The sequence below is a fragment of the Scophthalmus maximus genome, chromosome 10 (assembly GCF_022379125.1).
Source record: "Scophthalmus maximus strain ysfricsl-2021 chromosome 10, ASM2237912v1, whole genome shotgun sequence".
NCBI classification, from domain to species: Eukaryota; Metazoa; Chordata; class Actinopteri; order Pleuronectiformes; family Scophthalmidae; genus Scophthalmus; species Scophthalmus maximus.
The window spans coordinates 21,130,678-21,149,778 of NC_061524.1; the positions used below are offsets into that span (position 1 = coordinate 21,130,678).

A 19,101-nucleotide genomic window follows, 5' to 3' on the forward strand; every position below is an offset into this window, starting at 1 on the left:
ACCGTTTTTATTGTCAATCATTCGAAAGAAACCGAGGCACAAAAAAAGGTGAAACAAAAGCTCAATCACGTCGAATGAATCCTTCGAGAATGTTTTCACTTTCTACAGTTTCTGCCGAGCTGAACATGCGTCTGTGAAATCCGAACCCTCCTCGTCCGCCTTTTCTGAAAACCTCCCCTGCACGCCGAGCAAGAAACTCAACCTGACAATCATTGATTTTCCGCTACCCTGATGAAAACGTGCATGCGATTGATTCGCCGGTGCTCCCCTCCAGCAGCCTTTCACCCTCGCGTCAGTCACAAATCAAAGGGTTCATCCGGATGCGTCCGTTTCGAAGATCGAGTAATAAGTTGGAGCTGTCGCGCGGTGGAGCGGGAAGCCGCTCTAGCCGAGCTTCGGCGGCGGCGGCGATCCTCCCACGCGCTGAAATGAACTGGATAAAATGGACTGGGGCTCAGGTATCACACAAGTGTAATGATCCAGTATCCACGCAGAAACACTTTGTACAGGCAGGCATGCCCACTCTATAACAAACCAATTAGCTCCCTATGTAACCTGAACACAAGCCAACAATCTCACACAGATCCGACTGTATGCAAACACAACAGTCTCCCAGCATCCATCTATAATTAACACGCAAACACACACTGTTGCACATATTTTTAAGAGACTCGCACTTGTCGCTCCTGAAACAACTGATATTCAAATAGGGAGCAGAAGCAGTGAACATCCGAAAATCAGTTCAAAAGGATTAATCCCTTTAATATATCTTTTTTGGTGTGAAAGCATCGACTGTCGGGTTTCGGGATGTGTGTTTTTAAACCAAACCACTAAAAACCCAGAGTCCCTTACAGTGAGTTCCTTTACGTCTTTCCTGAGGAAAGTCTGTGCCAGACAGGAGGTGATTATCAAATCAAAGGCTGCTGCTCTGTCTCAGAAGGGAGAAATCTGGGAAAGAACAAATCTTGAATATGTATCTTCAACAGCTCCAGAGCAGTTGGTGTTTGGTCCGATTCGCATCCGCATTCTGATCAGTTGTATTTGTATTCAAAGTGAAAATTGTATTTACTAAAGTTTATATTGGAGTTGTCTTAAGGCGGTGACCAGTTCAGACACAGGGATTATTCTCTTTCAGCAGAAAAGAATCATTTAAATACAAAATGAATAAATACATTTCCGGTTATTCAGAGGGAAAATACGAAGACCTGAATAAAATGATCACGATGGTTGATACTATTTCATCCATAGACTGTTTATAAAAACAGACGCAGTCACCGGGTATTCTGTGTACTGACCAGCAGAGGGCGACTATGAGAAAACGACTACTCACTTGATTCACAACGTCAGTAAAACATTTTCCAGTTGTAGACTTAGCGCTATACTGATTCTTATAAATAATCAGAAATAGCTTTAGACTCATTTTAGTGATTACAATATGTCGGCACCTGTTAATAGCTGCATCCGTCTTTGATTCAGAAACTTCTGTTTGTGATCTTTATCATGATTATTATCATCACTATTATTTGTGTTCTTCTTCAGTGGCGATCAATCGCGGAGTTTTACGTACATCACTGCCACCTACCCACGGACGTATTCTCTTGCACCAAACGCACAACTGCAATGCATTGTGGGTGACATCCACCTCTCGAGTGACCAGTCGTTGTTCACCCGCTCCCTCTGCCCCCCAGAGGGTCAATCTCACCAAGAGGGCGACCGCTTAGGGCCGGTGTTACAAAAAAAACCAAGATGGCGCTGGTCAAAATGCTAAATTGGAGGATTCGAAAAAAGCAGCTTACAAATCAATGGCTGACGTCACGATGGGCTACCAACTGTATTTCACCTTGTTTTTTTATCAATTTATCATAACAGTTCCAATGAAGAAACGAAGTTGAAGTGGAAAATAGTGGATTTTTCAAAAACACCGTGCTGCTGCAGAAGCTGCAGTGGACACAATGTCTGGGGTATCATCCCTCGGCGGTAACCCACAATTTATTTTCACAGCTTCTGTCGCGCTTCTTCATAACCCACAGCGCTTTGCAGTTTACTCCAGTCCCGAGTGCAGTAAACATCCACAAGGTGTGGAGTTGTTTCACTGCAACGTACAACAGGAGTGAAGTGAGAGCAGGTTGTGGTTATTCATTTGTGAGGCAGAACTACAGAGCACTTCTGCCTTAAAAGCTCAGAATATATGAATATATTAATCATTCGAGCGCAAAAGGTTCCCGCTGCTGGACACAAGATGTTTCCCACTTTACTTGAAAGTCCATTCCCACCGTAGTGTAAGTGCAGTGGAAGCTTCATGTTTCCACATTACACCTGCGAATGTTGCACAGTGGATCACGACTGACTGCGAACTCACTGAATCCCTTCGTACGCCCACGAGTGAAACTCGGATTTAAGGTCAGCGCGGGCCCAACTTTCCATATTTGGTGGATGAATACGAAAGCAGCCTTCTAATGTCAGACGCTGCACATAAATCATTGGGCACGGTGAATGTCAAATGTGGCCGGCAGTGAGGCAACAGTAAGCAGATCCATGTTATGAGTAATGGGGAGGACTTCACACTGTAGAGTTTAGTTAACTAGTAGCATGACAGGTCACCTTTACTTTGGAAAAACATGCCAGACTTGTCAGCGTTCGACACCGTAGTTGACCTTCTCTGGCGTCCGCGCATTTGAATAAGCAGCTGAACACGAGCATCAGGCCAGAATTCATTTTGTTCTGCTCCAAACCGTTGGCTGTCAAATATCGACAACGGTCCGCTTTTACCCATAAAGCCTTGCAGTCCGGGTTTCACGTCCTGTGGCCGGCTCAGTTCCGCTTGACAAACATCACCGGACACTTTTGAATTTGAAGTTGCTGTAATCCTGAGTATCAACGACATTGTTCTCATACGGACGGTTGAATCCTTTCGGTGTCGTGTCCTGGCACTGATGACAAAAGAGCTTCACAGTCAGTGGGGCAACATCTATTTCGTATCGCGGATCACAGAAAAACATGTGCCGTTGACTCAACCTGAGATAACAGAACACAGAAGTACGGACTTCAGGTGAGCACGTGGACGGCAAATGAGTGTATAAACAAGATGAACTGCAGGCACAAAATAATGGTCTCGAAAGAGGAGATGACAAACCGCCCGAATACAGATTCTTTTTTTCAATGGATGTTTGGCTCCTCATATGCAGAATCAAAAATTGGTATTCCACCACTGACCCTGTTTAATTATGAATCAAACTGAACGCCACAGAAAAACGGGATGATTAGAAAGGCACTCAGAGCGTGTATATACCGCCGCCAAGGCCCAACAGTCCTTTCATTCAATCAAGCCGCAAAAAAAAATTGCAGACACCACTCAGAGTTATCAGTCTGCTGAATGTACCTGATGTCACCACGATCCAGGAATTATCGCACTATAGACTGTTCACGTTACAACGCTTTACTCGGTTTAAAAATGTAAAAAATTGTAGGTGTTGTATATGGTCTATTGGGGAAGTAGCATTGATCGCTTTGAGTGGGGGGGGGGATGTAGATCACAAAGTGGGAAATCCAATGCAACCCCTAGGGCAAATTGACCCTGTATGTAAATATATATTAGTGCTGTCAAAATTAACGCTTTAAAAAAATGGAACGCAATTAATGTGACCTGTGTGACGACCAGTGTTGGGCAAGTTACGAAACAGGAATTGTTTGTCACTTTCAGGACGGACGTCAAAAAGAAACTATACATTATATATATTGCAGGATATATTGCAGGGTACTCTTATGATTGACAGATCGGAAACAGGACGTAGTTTGAGCGGACGCCCTCTGTGTTGTGCGGACGGAGACAAACATTACTTGAGGCGTTAATATGTGGTTCCGTATTAAATCCAGCTCGAGGTTACGCTCGTCATCTGTTGCAATGAAAACGCGCAACATGCCACGTATAGTTTGCAAAAAATATGGTTCAAGAGTGTTGTTGTGTTGTTGGTTTCCAGGTTGTTGTTAAAAAAGATGCTTTTAAACAATAGTGTTTGGATTGAAATACTTCCTCTGTGTTGATTTTACATTCTATTATTTTGCATTTAAATATCCATTAAACTTCAGTCTTAAGAAAAAAAGCAATTAATCACAGTTATTTTTTTTAATCGATTGACATTATAATATATATATATATATATATATATATATATATATATATATATATATATATATATATATATATATATATATATATATATATATATTATATCCGCACTGGCCCCAAAACACAATATAATATTGTGATTTATGTGATTTGTTAAGAAACATCGAAATATCCAATATCATTAGCCTCATCCTTAAAGAAGTTTACGCCGGCTCAACGCGGCTGTCCTGATTTTCCTTCCAGTTTCTTTATCCGTTCCTGTCCATGGCCATGTTTTGCTCTGGCATTGTGCTTTGGCAACGGCGTTTATGTCGAATGCATTATGGATGACACAAAATACTAAAAAGTGGAGCCGTCCAGCCACACAATCTTTCAACTTCTGAGATGAAAAGGGCAGACAGAGAAAGAGCTGTGAATACTTCATTCATAGGTCTTTCAAATTTATGCCACCTTTGGATGAAGGACTGGAGGAAAAAAGAGAAGAGGCCGAAAAGACATGATGTGAGAGAGGAGAGGTGAGGAAGAAAGAGACGGGAGGTCCCAGGAGGTCGAGGACTATTGAGCTGCTTCATCTTAAACTCCGGTCACACACACACACACACACACACACACACACACACACACACACACACACACACACACACACACACACACACACACACACACACACACACACACACACACACACACACACACACACACACACACACACACACACACACACACACACACACACACACACACACACACACACCCTCAGACTGAGAAGAAATTAAATACAGATGTTCTGCAACACTGCATGTGGAACAAGAAAAAAAAATCACCCAGTCCTACCTCACGTTTTACTTCTTTTGTTTTCACTTCACATTTCTCTCTCTCACTTCTCAACCTCTTACTTTTCACCCCCCCCCCCCCCCGTCTCTCTGGCAGAGGGATGATAGTCGAGTCTCCACAGGATATTTTGGCCGATCTCTCGCAGGTTCTGGTCCAGTGGTTTCCAGTGCGGCTCCGTCCCGCACGCTCAAAACCCGGACTCATAAATCAAACCTGGGCGAGCAGCTCGGAGCTCGGGGCTCATCGCCAGCGGGAAGCCACATCAGAACTTTCTCTCTCTCCTGCGTCGCCTTCCAGTGACAGCTCCTCACTCCCGACCTCAAACCCCCCTAATCTGAATCACAAGCTGAACTCAAATCATAAAATCCACCCCGTAAAGTCTCATCTAAATTAAAAGTAACTTTTCCACATTGCTTGCCAACTTTCATGCTTTATTAGACTCATAATTATGATAACGAAAACCATATTTTCTATGAAAACCTCATAACTGTTATGACCTTGAGAGCAGCGCAGCTTTAATGGTCAGTGTGCAGCAGGTTACATCAACACTTCAAACTTCCACCTCTCACATTCGAGTCTCTTATCCCTCGACATCCTGCTTGTTTGGAACTGATCTAATGAATCCACATCCACACCAGAATGAATCACCTGATCCCACTGGATGCATTGACTTTTGGGAAAATGATCAAGGCACATGTAAAGTAACACTCAAGTGTCTATGCGGCTTAATGTCCAGAGAACAATAGAAAAACCATGAAACTCTCCAGAGCTACAAAATCTGCTCTACAGCTAAAAACAACAGACCAGATGAACAAAAACCAACCGGTGAACCGTTGGTGTGTTGGTAGGCTCCATGGAGTCGAGTCCTCAACATGAGCTTGCCTCTTTCTACTTGGATGAAGTGAACCAGCTGCTGGAAACAGCTGGTTGTCTGGCAAGGCAAAGAGTCCAGAAAGCCACTGTGCCGGACCGAGAAACTGGCAAGAAAACGTTCTTCCCAAAATGTGGGAAATAAAAAACACCACAAAAACAAAAAGGGCACACAGAAACATGCTTCTGAAATAAGAAAATCAGCCTCTGTCTCTGTGTGTGTGTGACGGCAGGAGAGTAAAACATCCGAGCAGAAGATGTGCAATAATTCCAGGTCTGCACGTTTTCAATCGTCGGAATAATCTATGGGAGGCCGTCGTCAGTGGAAGTGATGCTCCCTGCATGTTTGTGTGAATTGCTGGTGTGAGATAAGTGTAGTGGGATGTAAGTGTACAGCCAGCACACACACACACGCACACACACACACACACACACACACACACACACACACACACACACACACACACACACACACACACACACACACACACACACACACACACACACACACACACACACACACACAGATAAAGGAACGGTGATTTAGCAGCAGGTTGTATATCAGCCTCATGGGGAAATGCAGTCGAGACAACAGCACCTTTAACTGCCTCTCCTCCTCCTCCATCCATCCATCTACCCATCTAGCTATTCATGCATCCATCTGTCCATCCATCTTTCTTTCTCAGTGTGCCAGACGGTGCAGTGCACCGCAGCGTGATCGAAACGCATGTGGCCGAACATCACTTCTGATTTCACGACACAAACTTAGTGTTGAAAGAAGGACGTGGAGAAACTGTACTGATCGGCTTTCTGCTTGCGCCTCCAGTCCAACTGGAATCATATAATTTTAGCTACTATACAATACTATACAATCTTTCTTATTTAAGAATAAAAAAAAAAGGTCCTTCATGTTTAGTTTTTTTCACTCTGGTTCTTTTCTCTGCATTAACCAGGCTGATGATCTTTTCCTTGCCTCTTTTTTAAACCGTGATTAAGAGGCTGAATTCCCTTTCCATCAAATATTACTTGACACCATATCATCTCTATATAAAAAACGATGTTTTACCGTTTGCTGACAGCATCTCTCACAGCTAAGATGCTATAGATATGTATCAATATCGTCTGTATAGATGTGACATAGTCTGTAGATATGTATAGATAACATATGTATAGACGTAATATAGTCTGTAGCTATGTATAGATAACGTCTGTATAGATGTGATATAGTCTGTAGATACGTATAGATAACGTCTGTAAAGATGTGATATAGTCTGTAGATACGTATAGATAACGTCTGTAAAGATGTGATATAGTCTGTAGATATGTATAGATAACGTCTGTAAAGATGTGATATAGTCTGTAGATACGTATAGATAACGTCTGTAAAGATGTGATATAGTCTGTAGATACGTATAGATAACGTCTGTAAAGATGTGATATAGTCTGTAGATATGTATAGATAACGTCTGTATACATGTAATATAGTCTGTGGATATGTATAGATAACATATGTATAGATGTGATATAGTCTGTAGATACGTATAGATAACGTCTGTAAAGATGTGATATAGTCTGTAGATATGTATAGATAACGTCTGTATACATGTAATATAGTCTGTGGATATGTATAGATAACGTCTGTATAGATGTAATATAGTCTGTAGATATGTATAGATAACATCTGTAAAGATGTGACATAGTCTGTAGATATGTAAAGATAATGTCTGTATAGATGTAATATAGTCTGTAGATATGTATAGATAACGTCTGTATAGATGTAATATAGTCTGTAGATATGTATAGATAACATCTGTAAATATGTGATAGTCTGTAGATATGTATAGATAACATCTGTAAAGATGTGACATAGTCTGTAGATATGTAAAGATAATGTCTGTATAGATGTAATATAGTCTGTAGATATGTATATATAACGTCTGTATAGATGTGATATAGTCTGTAGATATTTATACTTGGTCCAAACCAAAATTGCAGGTGTGCTGAAAATGTTCAATATTCTTTCAAATCACTGCTAATAAAACAAAACATTTTCAAGCACGTTTGTTGATATATATTATGGATTATGGATAATCAAGTACAGTCACTCGAGAAGCGAGAGCAGAAATGAAAATTCTTCTGCTCCTGTTTGGCTGAATATTATTGAGTAAGTTAGAAGTCTGTCCCCTGTGACTGTGAGTTAGAGAACTAATAACGTCTTTATGTGCGTTCAGACTGACCAAACCACTCAGGGTCTGGACTCACTAATTACAACAACTCTGTCCAGGGAACAATTAGAACCTGAAACCTGCTGCTGGACAGTTTGATTAGACAGCAAATCTGCACACGTTAGTTCCCTGGTGGTTCTGTTGGAGGAGAGATCAACAGTGAATCACGTCGGGCGGAACATTGCTGCTGCGTCACCAATAAAGTTCAAAGAACATTTGACTTTAACAGTGATATTAAAAACAGGGTTTTTTCCACAATCCTCACGTAGCCCAATTTCCCCAAAAACGGTCACGGTATTCAACGTGTATGTCCGTTTTGGGTCACCGTATTCAACACGTATATCGGAGTCTTTTGTCCTTTTGGATCAACGTATTCAACGCTTATGTCGGAGTGTTTTGTCCTTTTGGATCAACGTATTCAACGCTTATATCGGAGTGTTTTGTCCTTTTGGATCAACGTATTCAACGCTTATATCGGAGTGTTTTGTCCTTTTGGATCAACGTATTCAACGTTTATGTCGGACTGTTTTTGGTCTGTTTTGGGCCACCGTTTTCAACACATATGCTGGAGTGGTTTATCCGCTTTGGGTCACCATATTCAACAAGTATGTCAGAGTGTTTTGTCCGTTTTGGGCCACAGTATTCAACACCAATGTCGGTGTGTTTTGGGTCACCGTATTCAACACGTATATCGGAGTGTTTTGTCCTTTTGGGTCAACGTATTCAACATGGCTAAGCAAACATGGGGAGTCAGGACCACCTATCTAACTTTAATGAACTCCTTCAAAGTTGACGAACATTGATTCTTTGTTGCAGGTGATTATACATTTCTACATATTACACACTGTAGCTTTAAAATGTCAATACCTGGGAGCATTTCATTTCTGTACATGCACGTCAGCGTGAGAAGAGAAAAACAACACACCAGCTTTTACCGTTGTCAAAGTCAACGTGAATTCAACACTGACAACTGTAATGATGGTCCTGGTGACCGTCAGCTGTGTGTGTGTGTGTGTGTGTGTGTGTGACTTACTTGAAACCAGGTGAGACTGTGGCACAGCTGCCTGACTTGACCCAAACGCAATACGGATCCCGTGAAGACAAACAGCTTCTGCACAACAAACACAAACACACAAAGACAGATGTTCAGTGTTCAGAGAAGCGCGTCTGAGGGCTCGGCAGATGTTCGCCAGGTAACGAAGGCTCTGCGCCGCCATGTGTCCTGGTGTGAACTGTGTGCCCACCAGGAAAAGACACCTACAGGAAATGCATGTATGAAAGTGAAGATGACAAAGCCGCATTGTCTTGTTCACGGTGTGGCGACAAGGTGTACAAAGTGTACAGACCATAGACTGTATATAGACATGGACGTAGCGTCCGTGACGTCACCCATTGGTTTCTGCAGGCCGGTTTTGAAGCCCAAAGTGGGCGGTTCCGCAGCGGCTCAGCCGTCGCCATGTTGGGAGGGCACGACTCCTCCCTTACCCGGCTCATCCAAATATGGACAAAGAGGTGGAGAGTGGGTGGGCCGAATGCAGACCGGTCGCTGAAACACACCCACCTACCGCGAAGCTGCCCTGTTAGCTGAGGCTAAGGAGCTAGACTCAGAAGGCTAAATGCTACCTTCCAATGCTCGTCGGTGCTCGCGGCACCGTGGCCCTGATGCTGCACACGGTTTGTGAGTGGTAACAGTCGGTCGTCCCAGCCAACGTAACAAGTGGTAGAAAAGACATGGAAATACAATTTATGTTTCTAAAATTATACTACACTATCTTAAAAATGCCTCCAATATTTTATAATGTATAATAGCTGTAGTTTTCACCACTATATTTTAATTCTAATAAGTTAAAGCAAATATAATTTACGAGCAGTTATATGTGGTGAGTATTAGTGGATTTATAGTTTCACTGTTTTGTTTTTTTCGGCGAAGGCCGAGCGAGTGAGCCCCGGCTGTCAATCAAATAGAGCACACCCCTAATTATGCAGAATTTCAAAAACAGTAATATAATATAAACCGTTTTTTGAACCAGGCTGTAAACATGTTTAATTCTGCTGTAAAGTTGGCACATGGGGTTAACCCTATGAGGATTTACTCGCTGTTGGAGCCGGCCTCAAGCGGGCATCTAGTGAATTGCAGTTTATAGCACTTCTGCACAGGCTTCATTTCTCAGCCTCAGAGTTGGCCCCTTGGTACAGACGGAACAGACGCAGCATTATCCTGGATTCGCAGTATATGACAGCATGTACAGATTTGTTCACGACGTCTCTCTCAGATGTGTCGTATTTAAATGCTCTTTTTATGACTGCACGCACATTTTTTTTTTTTTTTTTACAATGGGAGCATCATCGTTAAAGCTGCGCTTGGTTGTATGAATGTGATAAGCAATTAGCTCAGTCACAAACACTGACTTACAAGTCTCCCGACTGTAATTAGCTTCACAAAAATGAACGCAGACAATCCAAGGAGGAGACACGGGAAAGATCAATATCAGATTAGTGTTTGATAAAGGGTTTTTCTTTTCTTACTGAAGGGATAAAAAAAACAACCTGAGCTTTGTTCTCCTCTGCACCTCTTACAGGTCCATGATTATTTCCCCCACATAAATTACAAGCATTTACAGAACGGATGCATCGTCTCAACTCGTCAAATTTGGGGGGGATTAAAAAAATCTGGAAAAAAAAAAGAAAAGAAAAAGAAAGTAAACCTAGAACTAATTTTCATCTTTTTAAATCAAGTTAATTAAATATACAGACAATTCATCGTACAAAATAAAAAGATTCTGGTCCAAGTCTTTTGTTTTTAAATGAGTTCCGAAATTAGATTTTTTCCCAAAATTGATTTACTTTCTTCCAAATAAACAAAAACAAAGATGAAACTTAAAACTCCACTACAATGCACAACCCGTTTTGAATCTTAATCATTCTTTACAACTTATTTCAACTTTAAACTGCGACTCATATGTTGTTTAGTGTTTACCAAGGTTTTAAAAGATCTGTCGATAATTTTGCGGGTTGCGGTTTGGATTGGTTCTGCGTGGACTCTCTCCATTTAAATAATTCAAATGTCTTTAGCATCATGGTTTGGTATAACCCTCAGAAGTCAATGATCACATCATGTGACGTGTCCTGTGTGTTTTCTGGGTCCAACACGTTGATATACTATGTCAAAGTTACATGGGCAATGTTGCGCGGAGATTCAAAAACATTTGGAAATTGCCAAACGGCCCAGGACGCCGAATGGCAATTAAAATCAAACACTGGCCCATTTCAGCATGCAGCTCAAACCATGAACAACTGTGACTCACATGCTACCTGGTGTTGGGGACTGTCTGAACAGTCTCCTGGTTCTACTTTTGGTGGCGGTTTACTGCACGTGTGGACTGTACCTTTAAATCACTCATCAGCCACCGAGCGGTCGTACTGATGAACCATGCGAGGCCTTATTCAGAGAAGAGAACTGCACGTCTCATTAACCGGCATCGATAGCCGTTAGTCACGTCCCCAACAGCCGGAATTCCCGGCGGAATCTAAACATGCGGCGGTTTTCCACGTGTCGGGTGTGTTGATTGAACTCTCCCGCTGATCGGCTGTCAGTCGCTCTGCCTCATGTCTCATTGCAGTCTGTATTGTTCTTTTTAATCCTACTCTGCGGAATCTGTCGCACGATCCTGTTGGCCTTCGTGCTGCCGCCGCGTAATTGCCAAACAACACTGGGCGTCGGTGAGGGAATGGATTGTTTTTTTGTGTGGTTTTGTTCACCACTGCAGAAACGCAGTGTTTGTGAACGTAGCCGGCAGCGCTGACATGGGGAGCATGAAGCAACGCGGCCACAGAAGAACAATGTTTGCTGTCTGCTATCACTGTTTCAGCCTGTTGTGCTGAAAAAGCCATCAGAGATAAAAGTAAATAAACAGAACGCCAACAGCTCGCTGGCGGAGGCGCCGCGTCAAACTCGAAACCTTTTAATGAGAACTCCTGTGACCTTTAAAAAAAAAAAAAAAAAGGATTTGCAACCCTGTGAGCTGAGCGTAGCTCCGCCTCCGCCCTCGGTCTGTGAACATCACAGGGAACAAGTCAGCGTGTCACTCACACGAACCGCTTCCTGTCTGACGCCCGCAGCCGGGAACTTGAGTATCAATTCATCCGTGAGTCAAAGTATAACTGCACACAGAGGTTTTCAGAAAAAACGATGGGAACACCCACCCGAGCAGCGGAAGCCAGAGAACTTACGGCTCACAATATGACACGCTCCAAAAATTGACTTATGAAATACAATGTTGTCGCCCGTGTAGATATTTTCTGATCCGACGCCACAGACCACAGGACGTGGGGTCATGGGAAAGTCTCCGCCTCCACCCGGAGGTCACCTTGTTCCAAACATGTGATGCTGTTGTTTCCCAGAGAGAAACGATCTCTGTGACAATTAAAAACGCTCTGCAGTTCTGTTGTTGAGACGGTCAAGGGGAGTTTGTTGCTTTGTGTTCCACAACATATTGTGCAAAGTGTCTCCGGGTCTGTGCTGTGATAATCATCCTCGTGAACATACATCTTCCTCCGAATACGTCATCCTCAGAAGCACAACTGAGTGATCGGCTGGATTATTCTGAAGCGTGACTGCTTTGCACACAACGCAAATCACTGAGGTTTCAAAAGAGTAGGGATGGAAGTCACGTCACGTCTGAAGTCATGAGCTGATCTGCGAGGCTGTGACGAACTCATCTGATCCATGACTTGAGTCTGTAATGCAACGTGGAGACGAATCCTGAAAAGTCCTGGACCAACTCAAGTTCTGCACGTGTTTACGGAATCTTTACAATTTTCCTTTTTTTCCTTCCAAGGCCAAACGGTCCTCAACAAATCGCACACACTCATAGAGATCAGTCCCCTGAGTATGCTTGATGTGATTGATCAACATCAAGATGTTAAAGAAGGTGATAAAAGATTCCTGGATTTGCCCCTTTTCCCCGGAGCGACACCAACGTTTAATGGCTTCTTCCTTGGCCCATGCCTCGTCCTTCCACCACGTTTCGTGGATAGTCCTTTTTGCGTAATCCCGCTGACAAACACGCAACAGACTTTCAGTGCCGAACCACTGAAGTCAATGGTTTGTGTTCCGCCCGCCTTTTTCACTTCAGAGTTAAACACAAACTTTTGTTGTTAAATCATCAAAAACAACATTTAGTCCCAAAAAAATAAATCACCCTGCCTGTGTGTGGCTTCCAGTATGTGGCACTGAACGGAGCGGCGTTAATAAATGATTCATACGCCGGACACAAGGTGGATATGAATCTCTCTCCCCGCCGGCCCCTCCTGACTTCTCCCTTCAGCTACATGACAGCAACGAAGCTCTGAACCACGGCGGCGGCGCCGCGGAAAGAGAGAGGCCCCGGAGTTCGGTACGAGACGCCGACGTGCATGACGTTGTTCCCGTGCGCGCAGATTATATACGACATGTGTTCGCGTCCCCCCCCCGTCGCTCTTTAAAACCCTCAGACGTCTCTTCCGCCTCCCTGCTCGTATTCTGTCATGCTATGATGAACAGGGAGGTGCGTGTGTTGGCCGGCAGCCGCCCTGTGAGGAGCGGAGCAGGGATTTATCCCGCTCCTCAGGCTGGGACTCATAACTTCCAGCTGTCATTTAGCCCACATCTTGGGAGTGACACAACACGAGACTCACTGGCGACACTGACGAACAACTACACTCAACGAGGCTTCTCCAAGTCAGGTCACAAGATGTATAGGGATTATTCTGGTTGGATTTGATTTTCTTACTGTCACTGCTGCTACCCTCACGCCTGCTGGCCACACAACTCTGCTCGTCCGGTTTCAGTTTCGAAAAGTCACGACTCGACTTCCTACTTTTAAGTTCTAGTTCCTCCGAAAAGCACATGTTGAATGTACTTTTCAACATGGTTGTTTCTCGTTCGTGGTCTTTTCTGTCACTAAGCAACCAACAGTGGAGTGGACAATCTGCTTCCTGTTCGCACTGGTGCACATGTGCCCAATGTACCTGACAGGTCACGTGAGATACTGCATGTCTCCCTCTGGTTCTCTCAGAATCTCTCCGGGGTTTTCTCTGGGTACTCTCCAGGTTCTCCCCGGATTCTCTCCTGGTTCTCCCCGGATTCTCTCCTGGTTCTCTCCAGGATTCTCTCCAGGATTCTCTCCGGGTTCTCCCCGTATTCTCGCCGGGTTCTCTCTGGGTTCTCTCCGAATCTCTCCGGGTTCTCCCCGTGTTCTCCCCGGTTCTTCCTCCCACAGTCCAAACTCTAAATTGACCATAGGTGTGAATGTGCGTGCGAAGGGTTGTTTGTCTCTGTATGTTGCCCTGTGATATGCTGGCGTCCAGGGTTAACCCCGCCTCTCGCCCACCTTCAGCTGGGATTGGCTCCAGCCCCCCACAACCCCTAAAGGATAAAGCGGTATAGATAATGTATCGTCCTTATGTTATAGGATACCTCCTTATGTTAACACAATAATGTATTGTGTTAACATAAGGAGGTAGCCTTAGTGACAACCAACTGTTTGAGTCGCATTATGTTGGAGGAGAAATGAAGGCGAACAGCTGTAAACATCCATCACACTTTACAGATCCACTTGAGCTTCAACGCCACATGAAGAGGTTCTCGTCCCAAGGAAAACAAAAGTGTGAGGAGACTGAACCAGACAGATAAAACCCAACACCTGCTCTTTGGTGGAGTTTGTCCAAAGGCCTCAAACACAGTGGACACATTTCTAAAAAGGCAGTGGATCCTACGTTAACTTGATGCTGTTATTCCCGTCACAAAGGGAGGAAGCCCTGAATCCACGTGACGCAGCACAGTGTGGTCTCATTCTTCAGGCTGCTCAGCTTCCAACATCTTGAACTTGGTTTGTTTCAGTGATTTCAAGAAACAGGTTTTTTTTCTTCCATATTCAGACAAGCTTTGCTTATTTTAATCTCTGGTACATGGAATCTCCTCAGAGTTTCTCCGTGTTGATGGGTTTTTTTCCTCCCACTTTTAATTCCATTGCTCCCTCAGACTCCCTCAGCTGCGGGACCTTCGTCTCAAAACTGACCTGGATGAAAGTAAGATGATCTTGCATCTTGTTTATTTTATCTTCAAATCTACAAATCTATCGATTATTCCTTCTATAGTTGGATAAGAGAGAAACATCACAGTACAAGGTCTCGAAAGTTCTCCTCGCAAGGAAAACAAAAGTGTGGTTTCAACAAATCTTATCCAATCGCAGACGTACAGTAAGTTCACGTTTGAGTGACAAACTCCTGCAGCAGCAGAGGACGGAACTAATGTGACATAACCTCCATCTTTCCCTGAGACAAACTCAGTTGTGTTGCATGGTTCAGATGCTAACGTCTCTGTTGGGCAGACTGTTGTGTGTTTGTACAACAGCGCAATCATTCAGATTCAGTGAGAGCGTACCATGAGAACTAAAATAGTCAATAGCAATAAGATGCCCATCTAATCCTTAAATCAACAGAACTTCATAGAGTAGGTGACAGTAAAGTAATATACAGTTATTTATCTGAGAGCAGCCACAAAGGAGCTGAAGATTCCAGGGTTTGGAGCCTCTTCTGTCCACTTATCGTATTGTTTTCTATTAAACCTCGCATGTCATACAGTTCCTCGCGACTGCAATCAAAACATTTTCTGAAACCTGATCCTGGCAGCGGCGCCCGCAGTGAGAAAAGAAACCTGACGGTGGAGGCCTCAGAGAGAGAGAGAGGGAACGGAGGCAGAAAAAGGCAGAGATGGAGTAAATCTCAGACTCACTGGTGTGGTAAAGCAGGACATGCTTGGTGAAACCTGACCTGCCTCGTGTCCTAATCCCAGGATGAGGTGTGCTGAAGCTGGAGCCTCCACTAAGCCCCCCCCCCCTCTCCTACAGCTTCGGGAAGAAAAATGGACGCCGCCATTGGTGGCTCCTGGCCAATCAGCTGGATCCAATTTCTGAATGAGCGATGTTGAGAGCTTCTCCAGGCCTTTGCAATGAGGGGTTAGCATGCTATGGTGGAGTGAGTATTCCCCTGAGGAGAAATCCTTACTCTGGGTTATAGTTGACCAAGAGAGGGGAGCGCGGGGGCAGCGGGGTACGTGGGGCCCAACATTCCTCAGAGCCCCAAAAATAGATCCCAGAGCCGTTCAGACATCGGCTGACAAAACAAAAAGCTGGAGGAAAATAGAGACGGTCCTCAACTTGTTCTAAACGTGACGTCGGCCTCCAGACAGCAGAAATCTACACCATGACAATGGTGTTCATAGGTGGCTCAGATGAGGATTACAATCAACACTTACGCAACTAATAAATATTTGAATGACCTCGGCCGAGGGGGTGATATTTCTCCCCCCGTGCGTCTGATAAGTCAGAAACTGCTGAACATATTTCTGTGAAACTTGGCGGAAGGATGCGACGAGAAAGAATCCAGACAAGAGGGCGGATCAGGAAGGTCTCTATCACTTTCTTTAACTCGGTTGGCCCTTTCTTAATGCCCCTGCTCAAAAATTAAAAGAGTATAATCTATATTAGGGATGTGCACAAGTAGTGTATTCCAAGATCGAGGGATCGCATCGGTTCCTCGAGGGCCAATCGAGCACTCCTTTTTCTAAATCCATTTTGAGAACGCAACACATCTGTCTGCAGGAATAACGATGCACAGCATTACAGCCTATCCCAACACGTAATGCTTATTCTCAATCAAAGCAGTCACAGTAACCCTTTCAGGATTTATTTTTCACAACCAAAACTTCAAAACATTGTTTGTTTACGAAACTCAGTTATATATATATCTCTCTCTCTTTAAAAACAACTGCGATCAACTCTCTCTGAAACACTGTGAGCCTTGTGTTGATGTTTCCCAGGGAGTCCTGGATGAAGCTGGATATGTGCAGGCGACCAGTGTCGGAGTCGATTCTATGATTGAATGTGAGTATACTGAACCAGACAGATAAAAAAAATCCAACACCTGCTCTTTGGTAGAGTTTGTCCAAAGGCCTGTAACACAGTGGACACATTTCCAAAAGAGGAAGTGGATCCTATCTTAACTTCATGCTTAACCTGGTTTTAAAGGGAGGAAACCCTGGATCCACGTGACGCAGCAGAGAGTGGTCTCATTCTTCAGGCTGCTCAGTATCCATGGTTTGTTTTAGTGATTTGAAATGTTATTTCATCTTTTTATATATTCGGACCAGCTTTGCTTATTTCATTTTTCTGGGACATGGAATCTCCTCAGAGTTTCCCCGTGTTGATGGTTTTTTTCTTGCCACTTTTAATTCCATTTCTCCCTCAGACTCCCTCAGCTACAGGACCTGGTCTAAAAACTGACCTGGATAAAAAGTAAGATGATCTTGTAATAACCGTTTTATTTCATATTTCTTAATTTAAATCTGCAAATCTATTGATTATTCCTTCTATAGTTGGGTAAGGGAGAAACATAACAGTACAAGGTCTCAAAGCTCCGGTTGACATTGAACATACAGTCCAAACTGCGGAAAACATCAATTTACAGTCACTAAAAGCAGATGAAAACTGAGTGCGAGGAATGTTTGCCTGATTATTATATAACAAATTAAAAAGGTAATTTTGGAGTTTCATTGTATGTGTGCTGATGATGGACAGGCGACTCACTTCTTGCAGGCGCTGTAGTCAGAGCAGCGGCTGAGCGGCACGCGGATCACGCAGCTGGAAAAGGCCACGAACAAGGCGTGATGGTCCCGGTCCAGCTCCAGGCCCAGCACCCTCCTGTCCTCCCCCCGCACGTCGCATCTAGGAAGACGATTAGACATTTTCTATTAGTTTCATCTTTAAAATTCGCCGTCTGAAATTTATTACCAGAGCCCGACTAGGAATCGAACTCCGTGCAAATGGAGTTTTTTTCTCTCCCCGAGTTGTGCAGAAAACAAAGAAGAAGAAGAAGCTTCGCCTCTGGCTGTACAGGGTGATGCAAAGTGTTACAATAGACCACAGAGTGGGCGGGCAGAACATAGAGGAAGAGAACGGAGGAGGACAAAAGAGAGAAAAAGAGGGCGGACAACTGAGGACACGAGCCAGAGAGACTGTCTAACTTGTTGGGGTTGTAGACGTCGATGTCCTCCAGCAGCTGCGTGCCGAACGACGCGTTGGCTCCCTCGGTGCTGGCCAGGATCTTCAGCACGTGGCCGTTGTCTGAGCCCAGGAAAAGCAGCGTGTAGTTCTTGTACGGCCCTGCCGACGTATCCACCGCTATCTGGGTCAACTTGAATCTGCAAGAAGAAAAGACAAGAGAAAAGTACAAATGCTTCATTCACAGACACGCTCAGCGCCTGAACGGAAGCCGACATTTCTATTCAAATTGACTTGGAGGAAACGGTTCAATGTGCTGCTTCGTGTCCTCTTGTTGTTTCACCTCGTCAAAGTCCTTTTCCACTTGATGAGCTCATTGTATAAAGCATCAGTGTGCAATCCGTCACTTCCTCTACTGTACCATCGCTTCCATCCTTTAATCCCTTCATCCCAATCAATCCATCCACCCCATTCCTGTTGCTTGGGCCACTTTCTGTGACACACTGCAGCCTCATTCTGACTCACTCGTTTCTTATTTTTGTATTTTGTGGAGCCTAATCTTCCTCCAGCTGCACACAGTCACACCTGGGAGTAGCCCAGTAGCACCACAGCTGTGTGCGGCCGGCGAGCGGTCGGATGGAGAGCCAGGCTGAAGGGCACCTTGAGTCCAGGCAGGGATAAGCTTCACTTCCTCTGCCTGCCTCTCAGGCCCTGGGACTTGAACAAACAAAACAGACTTCCTATAATAAACCCTGTTATATTCTTTTGGCATCACATCCCCTCGTAGATTCGTTTACAGAGGACACCCGCAGAGGCTGACGTGCCCGGATTTCGCCCATCCGGTCCCAGGGAGGCTGGTTTGTTTACCCACACGGATTTGACTGGCGGCAGCGCCCGATGCACTTTCTGGTTAGGTTTCATTTATCTAGCGCCTCTCCGGGGAGAGGCGAGGCAGATGTGACGGTTTTGCCGCCAGATGTGAAGTGGCGCATGTTTCCCCCAGTAT

General features: G+C 44.2%; 1 protein-coding gene across 4 annotated transcripts in view; it reads right to left on the reverse strand.

The window, feature by feature from the left end:
- sema6e (sema domain, transmembrane domain (TM), and cytoplasmic domain, (semaphorin) 6E) overlaps positions 1–19,101 on the reverse strand; it is a 141,662-nt gene that overhangs the window by 17,239 nt on the left and 105,322 nt on the right. For all 4 annotated transcript variants that reach the window (XM_035608316.2, XM_035608318.2, XM_035608319.2 and 1 more), the window contains 3 exons: positions 18,119–18,295; positions 17,682–17,819; positions 9,089–9,166 (listed from right to left, as the gene is read on the reverse strand). In XM_035608316.2, coding sequence (XP_035464209.2) covers positions 9,089–9,166; positions 17,682–17,819; positions 18,119–18,295 — 393 coding nt within the window. The remainder of the gene's footprint in view (positions 1–9,088; positions 9,167–17,681; positions 17,820–18,118; positions 18,296–19,101) is intronic.